At 57.8% G+C, this 23,794-nt stretch overlaps 1 protein-coding gene across 13 annotated transcripts in view; it reads right to left on the bottom strand.

The window, feature by feature from the left end:
- The window catches only part of SPEG (striated muscle enriched protein kinase), a 58,755-nt gene that overhangs the window by 11,188 nt on the left and 23,773 nt on the right, over window positions 1–23,794 (bottom strand). For 7 of the 13 annotated variants that reach the window (XM_027514163.1, XM_027514181.1, XM_027514171.1 and 4 more), the window contains 23 exons: window positions 20,074–20,249; window positions 19,757–19,845; window positions 18,535–18,710; window positions 15,811–16,071; window positions 14,519–14,677; window positions 14,229–14,418; window positions 13,891–14,114; window positions 11,067–11,186; window positions 10,724–10,828; window positions 9,928–10,134; window positions 9,414–9,537; window positions 9,126–9,301; window positions 6,466–6,578; window positions 6,009–6,177; window positions 5,670–5,766; window positions 5,369–5,569; window positions 4,006–4,063; window positions 3,378–3,455; window positions 3,093–3,271; window positions 2,538–2,564; window positions 1,769–1,921; window positions 1,564–1,606; window positions 221–289 (listed from right to left, as the gene is read on the bottom strand). In XM_027514163.1, the coding sequence (XP_027369964.1) occupies window positions 221–289; window positions 1,564–1,606; window positions 1,769–1,921; window positions 2,538–2,564; window positions 3,093–3,271; window positions 3,378–3,455; window positions 4,006–4,063; window positions 5,369–5,569; window positions 5,670–5,766; window positions 6,009–6,177; window positions 6,466–6,578; window positions 9,126–9,301; window positions 9,414–9,537; window positions 9,928–10,134; window positions 10,724–10,828; window positions 11,067–11,186; window positions 13,891–14,114; window positions 14,229–14,418; window positions 14,519–14,677; window positions 15,811–16,071; window positions 18,535–18,710; window positions 19,757–19,845; window positions 20,074–20,249 (3,194 nt within the window). The other 6 variants (XM_027514256.1, XM_027514228.1, XM_027514246.1 and 3 more) reach the window with 6 other exon arrangements.

Here is a 23,794-nt window from a genome sequence, read left to right as displayed (position 1 = left end):
GAGTCAGACCTGAGGGCCCTTTGGGGCCAAACTGACCCACTCAGGCCCACCTCATCCTCAGGGGAGAAGGCCTAACGCAGGCAGACGTGGCAGCCGAGAGAATTAAAAAGTGTATGAAGATAGATGCACAGAAGTGAGAGCATCTGACAGAAAAGGCAGCATTAGAGCAAGCTGTAGCATGTTGAAGAAGAAGGCAGAGGTGGGGCTCAGCCAAGTTTACCTGCCACCTCCGCCGGGAGAGGAATAGCTTTAGGTGATCCGTGCTCACCACTGCACCCTTTGCCTGTGCCTGTAAACCAAGAAAGAGGGCCTGAGGGAAAGTCCTCCATCAACCCTAACGCTCCGGCTTCAGCAGTGCAGAGATAACGTCCACAGGAGGGGACAGCAGATACAGCAGCATCGAGTCTGGGCTCCTCAGGCTCCCTTCCCAGGGGGGTCTGTCACAACAACTCCCACCGTCAAGGTGCCCACATGTGGACAAATTCTCTGAAGCTAAATGGAGAGGCACCTCAGGCTTCTCACATGGTGCTAGTGGTAAAGAACCCGCCTGCCAATGCAGAAGACGTTAGAGATGTGGGTTCCATCCCTGGGTCAGGAAGATCCCCTGGAGGAAGACACAGCAACCCACTCCAGTATTCTTGTTTGGAGAATCCCATGGACAGAGGAGCCTGGTGGGCTACAGGCCATAGCACTGCAAAGAGTCCGACACGACTGAAGCGACTGAGCACAAGTGCAAGTACAGAGAGAGGAAATCAGTGGCTCCCAGACTCCAGACCTTACACCAGGGCTTGCCCTATCATGGTACACTGGCTGTCCTGGGAGGCCTGTGCTCAGGCCCCTCACTTGAAACCTGCTCCCCAGTTTACCAACTGGCTTCCTGAAGAGCCAGAGCCCCAGACATCTGCAGCCTTGGTGGGCCAGACCTCAGATGCTCTCCTCAGCCACCCACCCAGGCTGTCCTTTTCAGAGCTCGTTTCTGATCTGAGAGACCAGGCTTGTATTCCAAGCACAGATACCAGAATGACCTCAGCCTTCTGTTGACCCAGCACAGTTCTCCATGAACAGTTTGCTTTTACTGGGTCCTTTGCTGAACCCCTCCCTCTGCCTGGTGCTATGCCCTGCGGTGCTGGGGTTTGAAGATGAGTGAGAACTCTGCCCATAGGGAGCTCAAAACCAAGAGGACAAACCAGCCAGGCCACCCACCAACCACAGTATGCAGGACCAAGGCAGGAGAGAGGTGAGCCCCAGGAGTGAGGAGGCCCAGGGCTGGGCTCAAGAGCCAAGAAGAACTCTTGTGAGGATCCCTAGGATGTCGGGGAAGGGGGCAGGTCAGACCTGTGCCTTGCAGTCCATGATACCCCAATTTGAGCCTCAGTTTCCTTATCAGCCAAAGGGGAGTGATAATACCTTCCTTTGTAGAGCTATTGTGAGGCTAACAGATTATACGTAAATAAAATGCATATCGTGGTTACTGCACACAGGAGGGACTCAATAAATGGAGCTGCTAATAACGTTCTCTTTCCTTCCATCTCTTCTACCACCGTTTCGCAAGACAAGACTCACTTTAAACCAAGGATGTTCCAGGGTCTCCTCTGCAGTAGGCCTCCTGTAAAGGAAGGAGTATTAAAAAGGCATTTATCATTCATTCATTAAACGTTTGGGAAAACGGGGCCACTAAGGAGTTGGGGGACTGACTGTCTACAGGCAAAGGCTTGGGGCGGCGTGGGGGAACTCTGCAGCGGGGAGGCTCCTTGGGTCTCATACTCACAGCCGGTCCCGCACCAGCACTTTGATGAGGAAGCCCCGGGCCTCCCTGCTCAGGCTCAGGAACGTGGTCTCCTCGAAGGCCACGTTGTAGTTTCGGATGTTCATCAATGTCGTCCGATCATTTTCCCCAACGAACGGGGAGATTCCGGTCAGGCTGCATGGGTGGAGAGGGCTGCAGTGAGGGTGGGGCGCCTGGGGCTGAGAGGAGAGAGTAGGAAGCCAGCAGGAGCACAGGGCTGGGGACGGGAGGGGGCGCTGGGTGAATCTGCGCAGAATCTTGCAGATACTTGCCCGTCCTGCCCCTATTCGGCCCCCTGATGGCAGCACTGCCTTGAGCCCTGGGCAGCCAGACCCCTGCCCTCGGCCCGTGCTCTAGCAGACCTGTGCCAGCCCTCCCCCAGCCTCGGCCCGTCCCTGCAGTGAGGAGTCTGTGGCCAGGGGATATGTCCCCGGAGCCCCGGCCCTTCCCTTTCTAGTCTTCTGGACTAGTCCCCTGTCTTAATGGCAATGAGTCAGCACTGGCCTTCCCAAGCATACTACCAGCGTGTCCGCCCCTTATGGAGGCACATGGCGGTGGACAAAGCTTGGACACGCAGGCAGCGTGTCCACGTTTATGAGGCCCCTTCCAGTGTAGGAAGCAGCCAGGGCATGGAAGAGAAGGGGCAGGCTGCAGCCCTCAAATGTTCTGTTGCCCCAGGCTCTGCCAGCGTTTGGGCCTTCTACGAGAAACTGTTAGGAGACGGGGTTCCTGAGAGCAGAGGGGCTCTTACCAGAGGAAGGCGACGACACCCACGGGCCTGTGGGGAAAGGAGAGTGAGCGGTAAGAGGGAAGCCCCGCTCCACCAGAAGTGAGCAATCCTCTGGCTACTGCTGATCTACTGAGGAAGGGTCCTCCCTGTGAACACTGCCATGGACAAACAGGCACGGGGAGCCTCCTTTGGGGAAGACCCTGAATCCAGAGGTCACAACGTGCCTGGAGGACTCAAGGATCATGGCAAGGCTGGCCTAGGAAGTCTGGAGGAATCTGCGGACCAAGAGACTATGCCTGCTTCACTTGGGGGGTGAGGCAAGGTGGCTGTAGGTGGGGAGGTGTGGCACCCAGGACTATAGGGCTGAGGCCTTGAGTGGCTGGGTTGGCCTTGAGGGAGGAAAGGGAGGTGGTAACAAGGGCAGGAGACCCCTGTGAGCAAGGTCAGCAGCTGACTGTCAGAGAAGGCAGGCATCCGGGCTTAGTAAAGCTCCTCTCTGCCCCTGAGTGAGTCTTCAGCATGGCATGGGGGGAAGCTGCCCCGGCCCACCCCAGAAGCCCAGCATGCCAATGTTACCAGATGTCAGTGACTCCAGACACAGGGGTCTGGTTGACAATCTCGGGCGCCACGAACTCAGGTGTGCCGTATTGGCAATACTGGGGCTCTCCCGGTGTCAGCTCTTGAGCGTTCCCAAAGTCACAGATCCTCACCTGCTCCTCGCCCTCAACACCATCCCACACCAGCAGGTTCTCGGGCTGTGGGACACAAGGCGAGACATGAGAGCTGAGGGCCGAGGGGAGGACAACCCAGAGGCCTGGCTCCCACAGGTGCTGCCTGCTCCCACCCCCACCTGCATCGCACCTTGACATCCAGGTGCAGCACGTGGTTCTCGTGCAAGTAGCATATTCCTTCTAGTACCTGCCGCATGTAGGCCCGGATCTGTGGAGACAGGAGGCCCAGAGTCCAGGGAGTATTATGTTTGATCACCACCAGGGTTGTGGCAAGAAGCCAGGCTATGCCTGGGAAGTGGCCTTCAGGAGGGGGCCGATACATAGGTTTGGGGTTACTGAGGTTCAGGGTTTCCATGTACAGCTGCACAGGCTGAGCACAGCACAATTAGAGGAGGACACCATTTACATGATAATAAGTAGAATTGTGCAGTGCACAATTTGTACAGCCCTATACGGCAGGATAGCACTGAAACTGAACAGAGTCCGGATGGGGCTCCTTCTGGGGTAACGTCTGAGTGATCTTTATGTGAGGAAGACTGAGAAGCAACAGAGCTGGAGGCCAGGGTAGGTGCTGAGATTTATAGAAGACAGTGCAAGTCCCAGTGTGGGGGTCTGCTGCCTGCCTAACAGTGCTATCCACACCACCTTGGCCTGTTTGTGGCCACAGATGGCACACCTGGGATGCACCCCTCGGGTCTCAGAGATCAGGTGGGTGAACGCTGGTGCCCAGCCTGGCCCCTCCCACCCACTGCCCTCACCTCAGACTCACACACGGTGGGTTTCCTGGCCATTCGCTCCAGAAGCTCTTCTGTGCAGCTATGTCCTGGATCAAGGAAACAGTGACCAGTGCCAACAGCTGGGCCCACTCCCAGAGCTCCAGTTGGGTCCCAGCTCAGCACAGGGTTCTCTTTCCCCCAAAAGCACATCTGCTACCAGTTATCAACTGCATCTTCCCCTTCCCCTGTCATCCGGGTGCGTAGATGGGACAACCCTGCTTGAACTCTCACTTGCTGTGGGATCTCAGGCAAGTCACCTAACCTCTCTGAGCCTAGGTTCCTGCCGGTGTCAAATAGGGATAATGTTCTTCTCACCTACCCTGTGAAGTGTCTGTAAGGTTCAAGTTAGAGCAGCATTTTGTTGACTGTGGATGGAACCTCTTGACTGTATTTGAGAATGACCCAGAAGGCCCATGACACATAAAAATTTGTCATTTTGCTGAGGTCTGGGTTCTAACAGTGCAGACTGGGAGGCTAGCGTGTAAGACATGGTCACCTTACTCGTGGCAGTGACAAGCCAGCTGCCCAGCATCCTTACCTCAGTGTGACTTTACAGCTCTTATGAAAGAATAAAATCCATTTTGTATGAGAAGAGCCTCCCAAATAAAGCCTAGTATTAATGTGCATCTGAAATGGGGGTCGCTGCAAATGTTTGGATATACTGTACTGCATTCCATGGTAAAAATCATGTGCCTCTTGCCGACTGTGTGATCTTGGGTGAATTACTTTATCTCGTTACACCTTAGTTTCATCATCTATAAAATGGGGATAATAAAATTCCAAGAGATAAGTATACATGATAATGAAACAGATGTTGGTAAAGCTCCTAGAACACTGCCAGCCATACATCAGGTACTTTGTAAATTTAAGCTAAAAAATGTTGGTCTTCACACACATCTCCAGACTCCATTCTGTGAAGTGTTTATAAGATGTCTTGGACTTCCCTGGTGGTCCAGTGGTTAAGAATCCACCTGCCAGTGCAGGGGACACAGGTTTGATCCCTATTCCAAGAAGATCTCACATGCCTCAGAGCAACTAGGTCTGTGTGCCACAACTCCTGGAACCCATGCTCTCTAGAGCCTGTGCTCCGCAACCAGAGAAGCCACTGCAATGAGAAGCCTGTGCATTGAAGTAGCCCCTGCTCGCTGCAACTGGAGAAAGCCTGCACGCAGCAACAAAATAACCCACTGCAGCCAAAAATGAATAAAAATTTTAAAAAGGTGCCTCGAGAAATCCCAGTTGTCGACGGGACCACTTTGTAAAGTGTAAAACATGTTGCTAATTGGCTATTCCAAGGACCATTCAGGCCACGTGTCCCCCACCCGCCCAGCCTATCCCAGGATACAGCTCGGTGACGATGACCAGTCCCCGGCGCCTCTCGAAGGCCTCATGGAAGTAGAGGATGCAGTCATGCTGGAGCCGGGCCAGCAGCCGTGCCTCCCGCCACGCCGATGCCTTTGGCTTTGCCTGGCTGGGGATGAACTTGGCTGCAAACTCCAGTCCGGAGCTCCTCTCCACTACACGGCGCAGGTAGGAGAAGGCACCCCTGGGTGAGGATGCAAGGAGAGGACAAGGCTCAGCTGTTGCTGAGCCTCAGGCCCAGCCTCTATCGGCCCCAGACACCGCACCCACTCTGAGCCCCACACCTGCCGATCTCCTGCTGAATATCATAGAAGTCGCTGAGCCTCCTTCCTCGCTGCTCCTCGTCTTCCCCGATCCCTTCCACCTCCATAGCTGTCTGAGCTGAGGAAGAGATGCCTGGCGTTAGGTGGGGAGGACAAGATGAGGGACAGGGCAGAGACTCGGCCAGGCCGGGCAGCCGGAAGACACAGAAGAGAAGCACGAATGTTGGAGCTGGGGCTGGAGGAGGGCGTGGTCTGGAGTGAAGGGCGGGCGAGTGATTCCCGTTCGGGGGGAGGCGCGGGCCCACATCATTGGATCCCTGGGTGAGCACTCTGCCTTGCTCCCCTTGAGTTCCAACGCACCTGAGTGCACAGCCAGCTCTGCTTTGCAGGAGACTTCGCCAGCCAGGTTACGGGCCGTGCAGGTGTAGACCCCTCCATCCTGGGCCCCCGCGCTGAGCACCACCAGGGAGCACTCGTTCTCCTCGTACACGAAGCTCACATGGTTGCTCTCGGTCAGCAGCGCCTCATCCTGTAGAGGTGGCCGTCACCCCAGCCCGGGCCCAGCTTCCTGTCTGCCTGGGACCCAGTTCTACCTCCACACCAGAGACCCAGTCTCACCCTGCCCTCAGGGTCTAGCGCTAGCTCCCCTAGGGGCCTGGCGCCACCCTTGTTTCCCAGCGTCACCAACACCTCTGGGTCCCACTTCCTCCTCCTCTCTCTCCAGGCTTCCCTGACCCGTTCCAAGCCCCCGGGAATTCACCCCTCCATTCGCCCCCCACCACCCACACTTGGAAGGAGGCTGCAGCCAGCCTCTGACCTTGTACCACATGATGTCCGGCAAGGGCTTCCCGTCCACCACCACGGCGAAGCGAGCAGTCTCTCCAGCCCCTACCTCCACATCCTCCATGATGGACTCAAACCGAGGGGCCTCTGAAACAAGGGTGGTGGTGGGGAAACAGAACGCTGGGGTCACAAGGGCCTCCCTCCTCAGCCCCTCGCTGAGCCCTCCCTCAGCAACCAGCTCAGGCAGAACATCAGACCCTGCCCCGCCTCCCGCACCCCTCAGAGTCCCAACACCCCACCCTGGGGCTCTCAAACTTGGCCAAAGAACATGAATTCCTGGCCTGAACCAAGCACTTTCCCTGTAAATCTAAACGTGATGTTCTGCAAATCTCGGAAAACCTCAGCCAGGGGGTGCAGGCTTGCTTTGTTGGGCTCTCAGGATTCATTGGCCAGCTTTGAAATTAGGAGATTTTCACACACAAAAGAAATCTGGATTTCCTGCCTCTATTGGAAAAACAGGACTGGCTGTCCTGAGCTGCTGCTTCCCTCACTGCATTAATGGGCTGTCGCGGAGCGGCCCGACACTGCCCCCTGTGGGTGGTGGCCCCCAGCACAGTCCTACTGCGGGCTTCTGACTGTACCCATCCAGGGCCCGGTGGGCGGCTCAGTTTGTGACCCCGCGTGGAGTTCACGGATGGCACTGCCTCCATCTTGAGGTTTTCTCTCTGAATCTTATTTAAATATTTAAGGGGCCTTCTACCATCTGGAAGATGGCAAGATGAATAGTCACCGATTCTCAGTTTAGTTCTCCCCCATGTGACTGATTTTATTCTCCACACATATCATGTTATTTCCTGGTAAAGCAGTTCTTAATTCTCATGACGGAATTCAATACATATTCCAATGTGCTTGTGTTTTTTGGAGAAACTTCTGGTGCCCTCCCCCTCCTTTCTGAGTGTTTGAGGATCTGGGCTTTAAGGGGAGTAGGGGGGAAAGCAGGAGTGCTGGGCAGGGAGCACCACCCAGCCGCAGGCACATAGCTCGACTTCTGCACAGAACAAAAGGGACAGCATCCTGGGGAAAATGCATCCATGGCCCGGGTGTGGAGGGAAGGGACCATTCCACCTGCCTGGGGGACGGGGGTGGGCACAACAGGAAGGGGTGTGGATCCAAGCCCAGGCCCGCTCTAGCCCTGGCCAGATGGGACTCCGTCTCCCTCAGTCACTGTCCCATCAGGCTGGCTGCTGCTCTCTCAGTATCCAGGGCCTCCCCAAACCCCAGGGCTCTTCCTACACCTGGAAAGAAAGATGAATCCTACAGGTGCTACTAATAAGGAGCCAGTGGTTGGGACTTCCCTGGTGGTCTAGGGGTCAGGACTCTGCTTCCAGGGGCCCAGGTTTGATCCCTGGTTGGGAAACTGAGATCCCACAAGCCAAGCAGTATGACCAAAAAATCCCCCCAAAAAACCGAAAAAATCACAACCAAGAAGCAAAGGGGTGGCTGAGTGGGAAGTGCAGGCGGGGGGTGGGGTGGGGTAGGGTGGGAGGATGCGAGGCAGAGGGGAAGACACAGAAAAGGGAAACCAGCAACCCAGACCATCAGTGGCTCCACCCCAGCCACCATCCACAGCAGGGCCAGTAGGGCCCCCATATCTCCTCCTCACATACCCTACGGCCACCTCTCTCCCACTTTAAAGCTGCCCATCCTACCCTCTAGGAATCTGGTCCCTAGTCTGCTGGGTATGGGGTGGAGGTGGTGGCAGGGGTCAGTCTACTAAGGTCAAAAGGATCAGAAAGTTTCAAGTTGACTTCAACAATTTTTTAAAGCACCAGAAGATGTACATTTATCCCGTGATAGGGTGGCCTGTGCTAACTAAAATGTAACTTTCTTTGCATTTGCTTGGAATCTTATCTACTCAGCAGGTAACTGCTTAGCTCACGCTGATCCAAAGTTCTGAGTGGCAGGTACATGTGTCTAGAGTTAATTAACAAACTGGAAAACAAGACAATTACTACTTAATGCAGGCTACGGTCTGAGAGACTGCATCTTGAAAGGAGAAACCTCACTGCAAAGGTTGGGAGGCTCTGTGACACAGAGCCTGTCACACAGGCTTGTGCAAAAGGGCAGCAGCCAGGATCCCAGAGCTGGGAGTCTGGTGATAAGATGCTCTCACTTGGGCCTTTTTCTCCACCTTCATCCCCCTGCACTGCTCCACCCTGCCCCCAGCCCCACCCCAGTTTGTTATTCTGGAAGTACTATTTCCTGCTATATTTAACACAGGAGCTAGGAACACTGTCTGGCTTTGGAGTAGGGCATCCAGCCTTGAATCTCAGCTCCTGATTTATTACATTGTGTGACTCTAGGCCTGTTACTTAGCACATTCTCTGGGCCTCAGTTTCCCCATCTGTAAAATGCAGGTAATAGCTGATTCCATCTAACAGGGTTGATCTAAATATGAAACAAATAATAAATGTAAGGTACTCAGCACCAAGCCTAGCACATACAGGTTCTCAATAAATATCTTATTAGTACTAGTACTGTTATTGTTACTACTGCTGCAGTTATTATAGCCATTAGATGGACAAGCCTAAGCAGAGGCACCTGGGATTGTCAGGTGGGTGTGTACATCTGGGGGGTGAGGAGAGGGCTGTGGGCCTCAGAGCAGGGAGAGGTAAAGAGGCCGCGGTCACCCACCTGCCAGCTCCAGGGTGACTGAGCAGGCCTGTGTGCCGTGGCGGTTGCGGGCAGTGCAAGTGAGGGCTCCCAGGTCCCGGCGGCTCACCCGGCAGATCCTAAGAGAGTACTGGTCGTCATCCGGCTGGCTCAGCTCAAACACACCTGGCCGGGCCTCTAGGAGGGCTCCTCGGCAGCTGAGGGACACAGAACAGGGCAGTCACCCAGGATTCAGCCTCAGGGAGGTCAGCCTGGCCAGCTGAAGCCAGGCACCTCATGTGAGGAGTAGGGTCGGCAAGGCGGGCTCACCTCCTCCAGACAACCTGGGCCTCCACGTGGTTGAAGGTGACGGTGACACTGGTGGGCTGGCCCTCCACCACATACACGACGTCTGGCTTGTCCAGCACAGCGGGCGCCTCCTCCAGGGGCGGGCCTGCGAACGGGAGGGCTGGCTCAGTGCTGGGCCTCAGCACCCACTGCTCTCGGAATCCACCCCCCATCACCGCGTGAGCTCCATTTTTTTTTTATAGACGAGGAAGCCAAGGCTCAGAGAGGTTTAGCAACTCGTCTAGGGAACTCAGCCAGGAGCGGCAGAGCTGAGATTGGACCCCCACCTCCTCTGACCCAGAGCCTCAGCCTCAACTTTGGTGCGTGCAGCTTTCAGGAGTGAGAAGGAAGCACTCTTGACAGGTAGGGGTCGTGTGTAGCCATGCCAATCCTGCCAGTTATTGCATCCACATCAGCCCTGGAGCCTCCTCCACGGACACCCTGTCCCCTGGCCTGATGGCTCTTGCCCGCCCCCCTCCAGGAACACCAGGCTCACCACGCTCCAGCAGCTGCGTGGGCTCGGACGGGGGCGAGGGCTTGCTGCTGCTCTTGATGGTGGTGCTGAGAACCCGGAAGACGTGCTGGACCCCCTTTCGCAATCCGGTGGCTGCCCACCCGGGCTGCCGCAGGCCCGTGACCAGCGCCGTCCACTGGTCTGAGCCCAGCACCTGGTGCTGCACGGTGTAGGTCAGGGCGTCTGGGTCTAGCGGGGAGGCAGCTGCTAGAGGCGGGCCTGGTTGGGGTGCTCCCCGCCCCCGTTCTGCTGGTTCGGGACCCAGGGTCTCATCATCAGTCTGGTCTGAGGACCTGCCTCAGTTTCTCCTGTCACTTCTGCCCATTTCCCCACCTGCTCCTGCCCAGCCACAGGCGGGGGAAGGCTCAGGGCCCATGAGGTGTCAGGCATGCGGTCCAGTTACAGGCGGGGAGGGAGCTTAACTTAGCTCTAATTCCTTGCTACCACCTGAGGTAGACAGACTGAGGCACAGAGCAGGAGAATGCTGTGCACGGGGAAGAACCACCACCCAGGCACCCGGTCCCTCTGAGAAGGGAAGGCAACACGGCAGCCCCTGCTTTGCCTCCTCCCCTGACCCAGCACCAGGGCTCTGTCAACCGTGGGGAGGGGGCCCGCAAAGCCACTTCTGTCCTATTTTCAACGCTCCATCCACTCCCACTCTGACCTGTATATCCCCATTGGCCTTGCCTTCCTCTCCTGGCCCCCGCCCCGGTGCCCTGCCTGAGCTTGTCTTGTCCATGCCCCCCCCCACCCATGCCCCCATGTGGCCGGGACCCACCGATAGCCATGTCCAGACTCCTCGGGGGGTTCCATGCAAGCGTGATCATCCTCCCGGTCACAGCCACTACCTGAGGGGCGCCGTCTGGGGGGCCTGGAACCACATCTGAAAGCCAGAGGTCCACCGTCCATGGGGGTCCTTTAGGGCCCCAGCACCCCACGGGATCGCCAAGCCTTGGGGCACAGGCTGGAGGTAAAGCCCCATGGGCACAGGCAAGGCCAGGTGGCTCCCCAGAGAATGGAGGGGAAAGAGAGCTGGTGCAGAGGCCCTGCCCTCACCCAGGTCCCCAGGTGGGCCAGAGGCTAGGCTATGTACCCAGCTGACCGGAGGGTACCTGCCTCACCTGTGACGTAGAGATGAGCATAGCAGGCGGCTTTGCCCAGCTTGTTAGCAATGACGCTCTTGTAGACACCAGCATGCTGAGGTCCCACGGCAGGGAACACCAAGCTATGGACATCCCTGTCTGGGGGCGGGGAGGGACATGACACTGGGCCTGAGCTGGAAAGATACTCCGGAGGGTGGGCCCATGCCATCCAGGCCTGGTCCTTCACCCCCAACCCCCCACAATCCGCTATAGGTGGGAGAGAAGGGCAGGGCAGACACAGAAGGGAGCCACACTCTAGGTCCAGGCTGCCCGTCCACACCTGCAGCCCCGCCCCTCCTGCCTGGTGCTCCAGCACTCAGGTCCAGACCTCCTCATCGTCCTCCACTACACTTCACCCTCTGCAGGTTCCTACCCCAGACAGTTCCCTCTTTTCCATCCTCAGAGCCACTGCCCATCCCATCTCCAGCTCAGAGCCCATCAAAGCCTCCACTTGCGTGAGCCACACCCCACCAGCCTCATGTGATCACATGTGATCTCTCCACGTGAGGACCTTCATGGCACCTACTGCCAAACAGGTGGCCTCCAAAAGCCCTCAGTCCAAACTCATCCACCCCTGTCTCCTGCTATTCTTCCATGTCCTGACTCTGACCCACCATCAGGTCCCTAAACAAGCCACATGAGTCCCATCTCCAGGTCTCTGCTCACAAAATTCCTCTCTTCTGGACTGTTCTCTTACCTGAAGCCTCCTTCTCCTTCAAGATATAGTTTAGTGAGTGCCAGCCCTGGGCACTCCTCTCCATGCCCCTGGTCCCCTCTGCCCCTCCATCTCTGACTACCTCCCCAGGACCCCCAGCACCCGGCCCACACTGCTTCGGGTGGTCCTTCCTCTTCTTGCATGCACCCCGCCTCCCGTAAGCTCCTTGAAGACAGAGCTGATTTGTCCCACCAGGCTTAGTACTGAATGCCTTGTATGCAGTAAGTGCCAAGTACATTAGATTATAAATTACAATAACATTTGTTTGCACTGTGCCCAGTCCATGCCAGATATTTGACGTGCATGTCTTTCTCCATATCCTTTCAACAACCCTGCAAGAGTGTCCTCATGTTACCAATGAGGTCAGAGACACTAACAGACTTGTCCCAAGGTCACACCACTAATAGACAATGAAGCCATGGCTCGAACTTGGTTCCCTTGGATTCCCAAGCTCTCTCCCTACACTGTGCCTCCTGAATGATGGTGAGGAGGCCATCCCCCAGAGGGACATGAAGGGGAAGAGATGTGCACTGTCCTTCCTCCTCGACGTCAGGGCCGTCCCCAAACACCCCTCCCCGCTCTTAGAGGTTATCTCTGCCCAGAACAGCCACCCATTCATTTATCTCTGCTGACACTATTTATAAAGGAAGAGAAGCCCAACACCACTGCTGACCCCAGATACAGACAGAAACAGAGGCGCCGGCTCAGATCCTGAGACAGACGCTCAGCCTGGGCCTCAGAGCAGATTGGGAGATGGGAAGCCTGTGGGCTGAGCAAAGACAGTGGTGGATGGGGATTGAGGGGAGAGTCAGAGCCAAGGTGGTGACACTGGGGATGGGAGGGGTGAGTGGAGCACGGGTGACAGGAGATGTCCTGGTTAGGCAGTCGGATGGTATTTGTCTACCTTTAGGTAAATCTCTGTTCCTCTGCAAGCCTCAGTTTTCCCGTCTGTAAACAGGGACCATAATACTTGCCTTACAGTTCTGTGGTGAGGAACGTGGGATTCTCATGTCAGGCCTTTAGCATCAGGGCCTGGCACTCAAGAAGTGCCTACCAAAGGTGAGTTTTGTCACATTGCAGCAGCAGTTAGAGGAACCCATCACGGGTTGCGGGGTGGCACTGTCTGAGAGGGCGTAGCTAGACCTTCTCACACGAGGCTCAGATTCCTTCAAGGATGGAACTGAGATACTCCTTGAGAAAATACCCCAGGCTAGGAGGACACCTGGAGAAGGCGATGGCACCCCACTCCAGTACTCTTGCCTGGAGAATCCCATGGTGGAGGACCCTGGTAGGCTGCGGTCCATGGGGTCACTAAGAGTCGGACACGACTAAGCGACTTCACTTTCACTTTTCGCTTTCATGCATTGGAGAAGGAAATGGCAACCCACTCCAGTGTTCTTGCCTGGAGAATCCCAGGGACGGGGGAGCCTAGTGGGCTGCTGTCTATGGGGTCGCACAGAGTCGGACACGACTGAAGCGACTTAGTAGGAGGAGGAGGAGGACACCAACCCAAATGTGTCCCTCTGTAATTTTCCTGCTGTTCTTTCTTCTTTATTTGTTATTGAACAACCCTGGACCAAGCATCCTTTTGATGCAGATGCTATCCACGTCAGGATTTTCACTGGAATTTCTCCAGGAGGGTGTGAGAAGCATCACTTTATCGACAAGGATGATGGTAATGGTAACAACAGCAGCCGTAACAGTGACATTTAACACTCAGTGGCCCCTTGCTATTCGCCCTACGTGCTCTCTGTGTATTAACTGATTCAATTCCCACAACAAGCCTACCACAGATGAGGAAACTGAGGCTTGGAGAGTTCTGTAACTTGCCACAGTCAGTAGCAGGCTGGACTGCTGGGCCAGTAAGTGCTAACAGGCCTCTGAGGCCGAGAGTGGTGACCCAGCAGATGGGGGCCGGGTGGGCTCAAGGCAGGAGGCTGTGACCCCATAGCCTCTGTGGGCTCCCAGGCACCCCATCCCTGATCAGGTGAGAGAAGGCAGGCCCAAGGGTGGGCAGAGGGGATGGGCTCTTGCAAGCAAAGAGGGTGCTGGAGGGGACAGCCCCAGCGTCCCTTCCCGGACACGTACACTGCGTCATGCGTCGGTCGTCGCTGCTCTGGATGCGGTGGCCGTTGTGGAACCAGCTGATGGTGGGGTAGGGCAGGCCGGTCACCTGGCACTCCAGCATGGCCTCCTTGGCCAGTCCCACGTCCAGATCCTGCAGCGGCCGCAGGAAGTCGGGCATGGACAGCCGCTCCAGCTCACCCTGCTCGGGCTCCTCGGGGATGGAGGGCATCTTCTCCAGCTTGGAGCTGTAAGAACCACACAGTGGCCCAGGGGCCTGGAGTCGCACCTCCTACCACAGGGCTGGGGCCCCCGGAGGCAGCCCTGGCTGCACGGGGGCAGGGGGGGTCCCGGGGTGGTACCTAGGGCCGGTGGCGGCCGTCCGAGGCTCCTCCACGTAGAGCTGGGCTGAGCAGTGGGCCTGGCCGTGGGTGTTGGCAGCACTGACCGCGTAGAGCCCCTCATCCTCACTGCCCACGTGTGCGATGTGCAGCGAATGCAGGCCCCCGTCCTGCCGCAGCCGCACGTTCTCGCTCTCCTCCACGGGGTGGCCTGCGAGGGATGGGGGTCAGGCGGCAGCCTCAGACAGTGGCCCTGCCCTCTGACCCCTCGGAGGTCCCCCTCCCGACATCTGCGGGGTGGAGGGCCATACCAAAGTGAGTCCAGGTAACGGAGGGGGGCGGGCTCCCGCTAATCTTGCAGTCGAAGCGGGCAGCGCGGCCCTCCAGCACTTCCACGTCCTCCAGCAGCCGCGTGAACAGGGGTGCCAGCGAGGGTCGCACGGTCAGCCGGGCACTGCAGGTCAGTTCATCTGGCAGGGAGGGGTCAGCACTGAGGCAGGGAAGGCTGTGGAGCCCTGGGCGCCCCAACCCACCAGTCTCGCCCTTGTGCTAGGCAGGTAAAAGGAGCTTGGGCAAAAATTGGAGCCTGTGAAGAGCCCAGCCAGGTCCCGGGGCACCAGTCTGAGACCACGGGCAAGATCAAGAGGCCGAACCTTCTCCAGAGGCTGGTAGGCAGCGAGAGTAGGGAGCAGACTGCTGGGGCAGTCAGTGGGGGTACGTGGGAGACCAGGGCATGGCCTGGCTCTGCCCTCCTCACCTCGTCCTGCCCACCCAGGGTGAACCTCAGCACAGCTCTAAGAGAAGGGCCTAAAGCCAAGCCCACTCCGTCCTCCACACCCCTTCCCCCTACCCTTGGAACTCTCCTCTATGGCCAGGTCGTGCCCACACTCCCTCGCCCCCGTCCCAGACCCAGAGCACATGCCCCTGTGCCCCACACTACCACTGCACGCAGAATCTTCTGGGGAAACAGCAGCCCCTGACGCTGACCTGATCCCTTCCTGCTTACAAAGGCCTCAGTGTCCCCTTTAGGTGCACATCAGCACAACCAGATGAGGCATTATCTCAGCTCCTCACACAAGGACGGGGACCAGGCCAGAGATGTCATTAATAACAGCAGACATTCATTAGGCGCCATCTTCGCCAGGTGCTTAGCTTTGTCCATCCATACATTATCTCATTAGCCCTATCGCTCCTGCTACGAGGCAGGCATTACCACAATCCCTGTTTACAGGCGAATGGCCTAAAACTCTGAGAAATGAAGTGACTTGTCCAGTTACGCAGCTGCCATATGGCCAGGCAAGAACTGGAACCCCAGTCCAGGTGTGGTTGCTACACGCTGGCAGTGGGCTCCCCAACAGGAACGACAGTGAACACTGACACCGTGTCAAACACCTGCTTTGTGCCAGGTGTGACTGCCGGTGCTGCCTTGAAGGAGGCAGGTGTACTGCACTCTCTCACCCCACTGCTCTTCTCCCCAGAGATGGAGGCCCGTTTTCTGGTCGTCTTATTCAGCACCAGCACCATCGGGGCTCCTACACTTCCACTCCCCTCCCTCCAGCTCTTGGGAGCCGGCAGCAGCCCTAGGGCCCAAGTGGGCAGTTACCTTTGGCCGTGCTGAGCTTGCAGGTGTAGACGCCGCTGTCGTCCTCATGCACAGAGGTGAGCAGCAGCTTGCATTTGCGGCCATCGAAATGCATCTTGCATTTGAGTAGTGCAGGCTGCAGCAGGCGGCCTCGGCACAGCCAGTCTACCTCCACGTCGGTGGGACCCGCCACCAGGCACTCAAACAGCGCCATCTCCCCGGCCCCCACGTCCACGTCCTGCAGAGGGGCCAGCACGGCCAGGGACCGGCTTTCAGGGTGTGCTGGGTGGGGGAAGCAGCCACAGGGGGCACACACGGAGCAGAGAAACACGGGCCGAGGGAGACACACACGCACACACACAGAGAGACAGACAGACAGACACAGAGAGAGAGATGCATTTTGTTCCTTTGGAGACAGGGAAAGCCCGCCCGCCCAGCAGGCCAAGATAGCAAGGGGCTCCCAGGCCTGGCTTCCGCATGGCCATCCCACCTGGGCCAGAGAGGGGGAACTCGGGGGAAGCGGGAGGGAATCAAGGGCATGAAAACCGAGAGGGCCACATGGGGACAGAGACGGCGGCGGAAAAAGAAGACACAGCACACCAGCTGGGTACAAACTGGACTTTATTTGAACTAAGAAACAGGTATTTCTGAATATGTCCACACCCACTACAGCAGGCCCCTACTCCTGCGCCAAGCCTGGCTAACTCTCATTCTCAAATAGAGCATCCCTGGCCCTGATAGTGAACAAGGGAGCCCCGAAGGGCCCTAAGCCTGCCGCCCACGGCCAGGCTTCAGCCAGGCCTCCTCATCAGCACAGGGCCAAGGGCCTCTGGCTTTTGGTCTCTTGTGAAATAGAAAGGATTGTGCCATTTGAAACCCATTTCTGGAATGGTCAGTGCCCCCTGAGCCCCTTGCCCACAGCCCCCTGCCCCTCTGGTTCCCTCTATCCTACGGACGCCAGGCCATGTCCTCTCCCCCTTTGCCTGACCCCACGCCAGCTGGAGGGCATCCTTCCCTGACTGTCACAGACACACAGACAGACAAACAGAAAGACAGACAGGGCCTATAGCAGAGGCAGCACATGCACTCGCTGGGTGCTCCCCTTCGGGGAGAGACTGGGGGGTGGTCTTGATACCCCTCACAGCCGCCCTCCCCTCCTGGCACCCAGTCCGTGGGGGAGCTCCCAGCCTGCCCGACCATGTGTCCGCTTGGGGAGGGGGGTCCATAAGGGCTCATGGGCTGTCCCAGGACGCTGCGTGGGTGGGGAGGGGAGGGGAGGCTGGGACAGGGTCCGGGCCGGCAGGGTCTGTGGGCAGGAGGCAGTGAAACACAGCGAGGTCCGAGAGGTGCCTGAGACAGGGGCGCGGCTCGGAGGGTAGCGGGGGGGAGCGCAGGCGGCCCCCTGAGCTCACTCGCCTGTGTACAGACAAAAACCTCAGTCAGCAAGCGGCAGGTTAGTGCAGCACACGCACACGCACGCACAGGCACGCACACGCACGCAGACCTGGCTAGGGCCCCTCTTAAGACTGCCAGGGCGGCATTGCTACTTTCGGCTCCCCGCCCAGGTTGGCCCTGGGGGGAGGGGGCGGCAGTCAGCCAGAGGCCAGGTCTCCAGGGTTCCTGGGCAGGCAGAGGCCCTGGGCAACCAAGAAGAAGGCATTCCTAGGCGTCAGGAGAACCCCAACCGCCTGGGGGACACTGGGAGGAATCCCAAAGAGAGAAGCACCAAGACGTGGGTTAACACAGAGAAGCAAGGCAGAGCCAGATCCTGGGGGGCGGGGGCCGGGTGGGGGAAGGAGCAGGACAGGGAAGGGGGCTGGGCTGGGGAGGTGGGCAGGAGGAGAGCTAAAGAATTCAGAGATGGAAGAGGTGGCAGCCCCAGGCACCAGGAGGCATGGGCATGGTCACTAAGCGCATGGGGACTGAGGAGGTGACCATGACTCTCAGGGTCCATGCTCCAATAGGGAGCTGGGGGGCTCCTCAGAGCTGGCCTCTGCCAGGAGGAGGGGGTGGTGGCTGAGTGTGGAGCTGGGGAGAGGGGTTCCTGGCCCTGAACTGCCCACAGGGAAGGTGGGGAGTAGAAGGTGAGGCAGAGGGCCTGCCCTGGGGAGGAAAAGCATCAGCCCCAAGGGGCCACCTGCTGTCCTGAGGCCTAGAGGCCACCTGTCCTTACGCCCCAACTCCGGGGGCCCAGTCCTCTCCGTGTCTTCCCAGCTCTGCTCACCCTGGCGACCCCCGGGTCCCTGCAACGCTCCATGCCCAAGTCACTCCAAGGGCCCCTCCGGACGGGTCCGACTATCAAACACTCCCCACTGCCACCCCCAACCACGGTATCGTCCACACAGCAATGGGATGGGTGGAAGAAGCAAGAGAGGAGCAGGGAGTGGGTGTGAGGAAGGGGCCTGGCAAGGTGACCAAGGCTTAGAAGAGTGTGAGATGAGGACCGCCGGCGACAGGAAGCAGGGTCTCTCGAGCTGGCACCGGAGCAGGCGTGATGGAGGGTAGGGAAAGCAGTACTGTGTAGTAAGCTGAGCGCTCAATAATTTGCTGTGTGACCTAGGGCAAATTGCCTCCCCTCTCTGGGTCTCAGTTTACTCACTACAGCATGAGCAGCTGAACCTGGGGACCTCGAAGGCCCTTTCAGTTGTGGAAAGCCATTAACTAAGCTTGTGTGAAAATTGGCAACCGGGCAGGGATGAGGCCAGGGCCAGGGTGAGGGGTTTGTAGAGAGTGTGAGGTACTCACCTCTGACCTCCAGGCGCGCCTCACACTGTCGAGCGCCATACTCGTTAACCGCCTTGCAGGTGTAGAAGCCAGCGTCGCCCCGCTCGGCAGCCAGGATCCGAAGCCGGCAGAGCCCATCCTCTGCCTCCTCAGCAAAGCGCCGCTGGTCTGGGCGCACAGGCTGACGGTTTCTCAGCCTGTCAGAAGGGTGAGAACTCAGTCCCCGGGCCCTGCGAGCATGGGGCTGCAAAGCCAAGCAGGCCTCCCACCCCAACATCATTCGTCCGCTCCCCAGATATGTCTCACTGGGCATGGGTACCCCTGGGTTACAGGGCTTGCTTTTCACCTTGACTCGCAATCCCACCACTGCCCCCTGCCCCCCAGGAACTTCCAGACACCCTCTGCCCACCTGGGTCACTCCCTTCTTGGAACCTAACTGCATATGTGTGTGTGTGTGTGTGTGTGTGTGTGTGCGTTTAGGGGCATCCAACTCTTTGTGGCCCTGTGGACTGTAGCCCGCCAGGCTCCTCTGTCCATGGGATTTTCCGGGCAATTGCAGTTAAGAGTAACACCAAGCTATTCAGCTCTTGATAATCCTTAGATTTTTGTCTTGTTTTAACTTATGTTAATGGAGAGATAGCTTTCTCACTTCCCAAAAGGAATAGGAAATAATTTAGTGTTAAAAAACTACACTGGGGACTAGATAATCATTTAAAAGTGAAAAAGAGAACCCAAACCAATAGAAACCTAAGCCAAATGAGTCATCAAATGGCACCTGAGACGAAGCCCTGCAGCTAAGGCCCAAGTTTAACTCTGGACACTGGCAGCTCAGAAACAAATTAAGTGTGGGCCCAGTGCAGGGCTGGGCACAGCACAGGCCTCAAAAAAGTCACCCTGTTGTCAAACAACAGGGCTGAGGTTGGGATGAGGGTTGGGAAGCTTCTTCAGGAGCGAGAGGACACAGGGTCATTCACGCCAAGTGGACAGACAGGAGACCATCTGTTACCCAAACCCTTCGCAGAGGGGAAGCCCTGAATGAGTGTGAACACCAGGGCAGGGGTGGGGCCACGGTGCGGGTAGCCTGGGATGGTAGCCTGGGGTCCCACTGTGCCTGGGATGATGCCCCTTCGGACAGACTGAATTCCACAAAGGGTTCACTGACCCCCCACCCAAAGCCAGGCTTCACAGGGCCCAGCCCAGAGCCGGCAAAGCTGGAAGATGGTAGTCAGGGGCTGCTACTCACCAGGAGACCACCGGCTTGGGTTCGCCCTGCACACGGATGCTCATGGTGACGTCTTGGCCTTCCCTTACTGACTGGTCCATAAGTGAGACCTGCAGGGGACCCCGAGGTGTCAGGTGAGACAGGGCCCAGCTTTGGCTCCTAGGGGAGGGGGACCCTGGGTCAGAGGTCTCTTCCACACCAGTCTGATGGAGACCGACTCTGGGTAAGAAGGGTTGATGGGACAAAGCCCCAGGCCTTGCTGGAGCCTGGTGTGGTCCCAAGAACAAAGGGCCACACAAAGGAATAGGAAGCTGGGGGCTGGCCTTAGGGGGTCTGACCTTGAAAGTAGGGGGCGCCTTGGAGCCAGTGTCGGAGGAACGGCGATTCTGGCCAGGACTGAGCTTCATGGTGGGGGCTCGGGGCCAGGTCTCCCCGGGTTCCGGGAACTCCTCTGGGGGGCTCAGATACTCCTCGTCAGAGGTGATAGGACTGCTGAAAGGAGATGTTGACCCACCTGGAGGAGAGACAGAGGAGAAACAGTGCCATAGGGATGTCTGGAAGAAAGTGGGGTGGGCAGGGAGACTGAGACAGCTAGTGGAATAGTCTGGGGTCAAGGACCTGATAAGGTCTGCAAAGTCGCAGAGCCCAGGAGTTGACATGGCTCCGTAAAGGCCCAGGAGCCAAGGAAGCTCAGAAGGCCAGCCCTGCCCTGACTTCACATCCCGGGGCTCCTACTCACTCGCTGTGACCTTGCCCAGGTGTTTCCTGTCACAGAGCCCTGGACTCGTGATCTGCCAGAAGCTCCCAACCCTGACCCTGCTGATCCTCTTGAGTGGGGCAACCACAGGGAATGGCCTGGGGCAAAGAATTCAGGCCCCAGAGGGGCCGTTCCTGGACCTTGTGGGAGATTTGGGATTCCACTGGAGCAGGGAACCCAGCATTGAACTGCAGGCCCCCAGTTCAGGTAGGTCATGGCTCTGGACCCCAGAGTGGCACAACCAGGAAACCCGTTTCTCGGGTGAGCTGGGCCTGGTGCAGAGGAACACACACCTCGGACAAGCCCCATCCTGACCTCAGTGCCAAGGCCCATGAGGCGGCACTGTCCAGCCAGCCCTTCCCCCACTCCCTTCTCAGCTTCCTGCCCCAGATACCCCAGGGGCACCTGTTGGCCCCAGCCCTGGAGTACAAACCCCCAAACTCTCAGGGGCCAGGAAGGCAGAGTTTTGAGTCATCCACAGAGAAGGGCGGCTCAGGGGAAGAGGAGGGGGCACCAGCACTGCTTCGGGAGAGGGGTGTCCCCAGGGCCCTGACGCCCTCCCCTGCAACTGGCCAAGGGCCCAGCCTCACTGAGCTGGCTCCAATCCGACTGCCAAATACAGACATGAATCTGCCACAGCCCCCTGGCCCCTCCTCCTGGTCCCCCACCCCAAGCCCCTTTGGCTTCGCCCAGGGGCAGGGCTTGCACCCCAACTTACCCCACGAGACTCTGCACACGGACCCCAGCCGGCGCTTGTCCTGAAGGCTCTGTCCTGGCACCAGGCCTCCTGTGGCCTGCCCACTGCCCACCCCTCTGGCTCCCCAGGGAGCGGGAGCCCAGCCTGCCCAGCCCCACTCACTCTGCTGAGGCTCTGCACGAGGTCCAGGGGGAGGGGAAGGAGCCTGGGGAGGGGGAAGGAGGAGGTAGGGACTGGCCTGGCCGGGACAGGCTGGGTGGCAGGCAGGCAGCTGGCCGGGGGAGGTGGTGCCTGGGCCCTGGAGCGGAGGGGGAGGAGAGGGGAGGGGCAGAGCGGCCTCCCTATTTAGCCACCCTGATCATTCCCAAGCGGCGGGATCTGCCTTTTCTCTCCTTACGGCTTCTGGACCCTGACAAATGAGAAACCCCCTTAATGGTGCCTCGGCTCAAAGGGTGGGGGGGGGGGGCGCTCAGTCCCCAGGGGAAGAGTGACACTTGGCTGCAGCAGTCAAGATGCCCGCATCTGACCCATTTGTCTTGCCGTGTCCACCACAGGAGGTACTGACGGCAAACGGCCCCTATGATGCCCTTTTCCCTGACCATTAAATGGCTAAGCTCCCTGATGCTGGAATCCACACCACCAAGCCTCAACCACTAGAGCTGGGCCGTGCCCAGTCTTCCATGGTGCTGAGGATCAGAGAGCTGTCGGGACCTTTGACTTCTACTTGAGGGGCCCAGAGTCCCCACTCTGCCTCTCCAGTCCTGCCATGGCAGGTGTGGCCCCGCAGCGACCGTGGGTTCCTGAGCCTTGCACCCAGCCCCCTCCTCTACCGGCTCTACCAGGGACCTGTTGGCGACATCCCTCACCCTCTCTGCCCACCAGAGCCGACAAGTCAGGAGGACAGAGGCCGCTGCCCACAGTGACCCCTCACCACTAGCACCCATCTGCACTTGGATGGGCATGGGGCTCGGAGACAGAGCAGCAGAGCAGGGGAGCTGTTGAGGAGAGGTCACATGGCCTTCTCCCGCCAGCAATCACCCCCGCCCTGCGGCCACATTCCCAAGCTATGACCTGTGTTTCCCAGCGCTGCCAGTGAAGAAGGGGGGAGGGCCCACCATTCAGGTTGGCTGTCCTGACATGGAGATGGGAGAGGGAAGTCAGGATGGCACTTGATGAGCATCTGCTCAGGGTTTGAGCACTAGTTGATGCCGAGATCACAGGCATAGCCCCTGGAGGCAGGCATCCCCCTCCTCTCCGTGGAGTCTGGTGACCTCTGGGGTCACCTGCAGGTTGAACAGCACTGAGGTAGCTCAAGTGCCCAAAGAGAGACTGCAGAAATTAGAGCTTGACCAGCAGGGTTTGCAGGGAGCCCGAGACCCCTGGTGGTGGCTGGGGGAATAGCACCTGGGGCATGGGGTGATCAAGGGATTCAGGAATCCACCTGCAAAGCATGAGACCCCGGTTGATTCCTGGGTCGGGAAAATCCACTGGAGAAGGAGTAGGCTACCCACTCCAGTATTCTTGGGCTTCCCTTGTGGCTCAGCTGGTAAAGAATCTGCCTGCAATGCAGTAGACCTGGGTTCGATCCCTGGGTTGGGAAGATCCCCTGGAGAAGGGAAAGGCTACCCACTTCAGTATTCTAGCCTAGAGAATTCCATGGACTCTATAGTCCATGGGGTCGCAAAGAGTAGGACATGACTGAGTGACTTTCACTTTCACTTTCAAGTCCCTTAGTGGCTTCCTGGGTAGCTTAGCTAATAAAGAATTTGCCTGCAACTCAGGAGACCCCGGTTCGATTCCTGGGTTGGGAATTAGGAAGCCCACAAGTCGGGGAGCTCTCCCTCTTAAGACCAGTGCATCTCAACATCCCCAGAGGTGTTGCTGGTATAGACACAGTCACAGCCACCTACATGAAAAGCCTCTACATCAGAGCTTCTCAAAGTGGTCCTGAACCACCCATATCAGGACCACCTGGCAGCCTATTTAAATTATAGATTTCTGACCCGAAAAATTAGATTTCCTGAAACAGGAGAAATTTTTTTAAATGGCATATCCCCAGGGAGATTCTTATGCATAGAAACATTTAGGGACCCCAGGACCCTCAGTGGATGAGGACAACCCGAAGAAGTGGTATCACTAAGTCCCACCTCAGCCGGCCAACAAACTTCAAGGCTAAGCTCCAAACCTTGGAGGACTGGCTTCACTGGCCTCTCACCTGGCACAAGGCCCCTGACTCACGGTGGTGCTTCTCAGAGTTCACCTGGCACCAGAATCATGTGGAGAGCTTCTTAAACCCCAGCTCACTGGGTCACAGCCCCAGAGTTTCTAATGCTGTATGTCTGGCTGGGGCTCTTACCCTCCATCTCTAACACGTCCCCAGGTGATGATGATGCTCCTGGTCTGGGGTCCACACCTGGGGCCACTACTCTATGGTCTCTACTGCCATCCCAACCTCCACTCTCAGGCAGATCCTCACTACCCTTGGCAGATTCGCATCCCGCCCAGCCTCTGCACGTGACCTAGGCTTTTCCAGGGGTTTGTGAAAGCTTCTACCCTCACTGCCATCTCGGTGGTCCACTCCAGTCCTGGCTGTCCAGGAGGGCCT

This window comes from Bos indicus x Bos taurus, chromosome 2 (genome assembly GCF_003369695.1).
Source record: "Bos indicus x Bos taurus breed Angus x Brahman F1 hybrid chromosome 2, Bos_hybrid_MaternalHap_v2.0, whole genome shotgun sequence".
Classification (NCBI taxonomy): domain Eukaryota; kingdom Metazoa; phylum Chordata; class Mammalia; order Artiodactyla; family Bovidae; genus Bos; species Bos indicus x Bos taurus.
The sequence above is the reverse complement of the archived record's forward strand: the minus strand, read 5'-3'. Positions and strand labels throughout refer to the sequence as shown.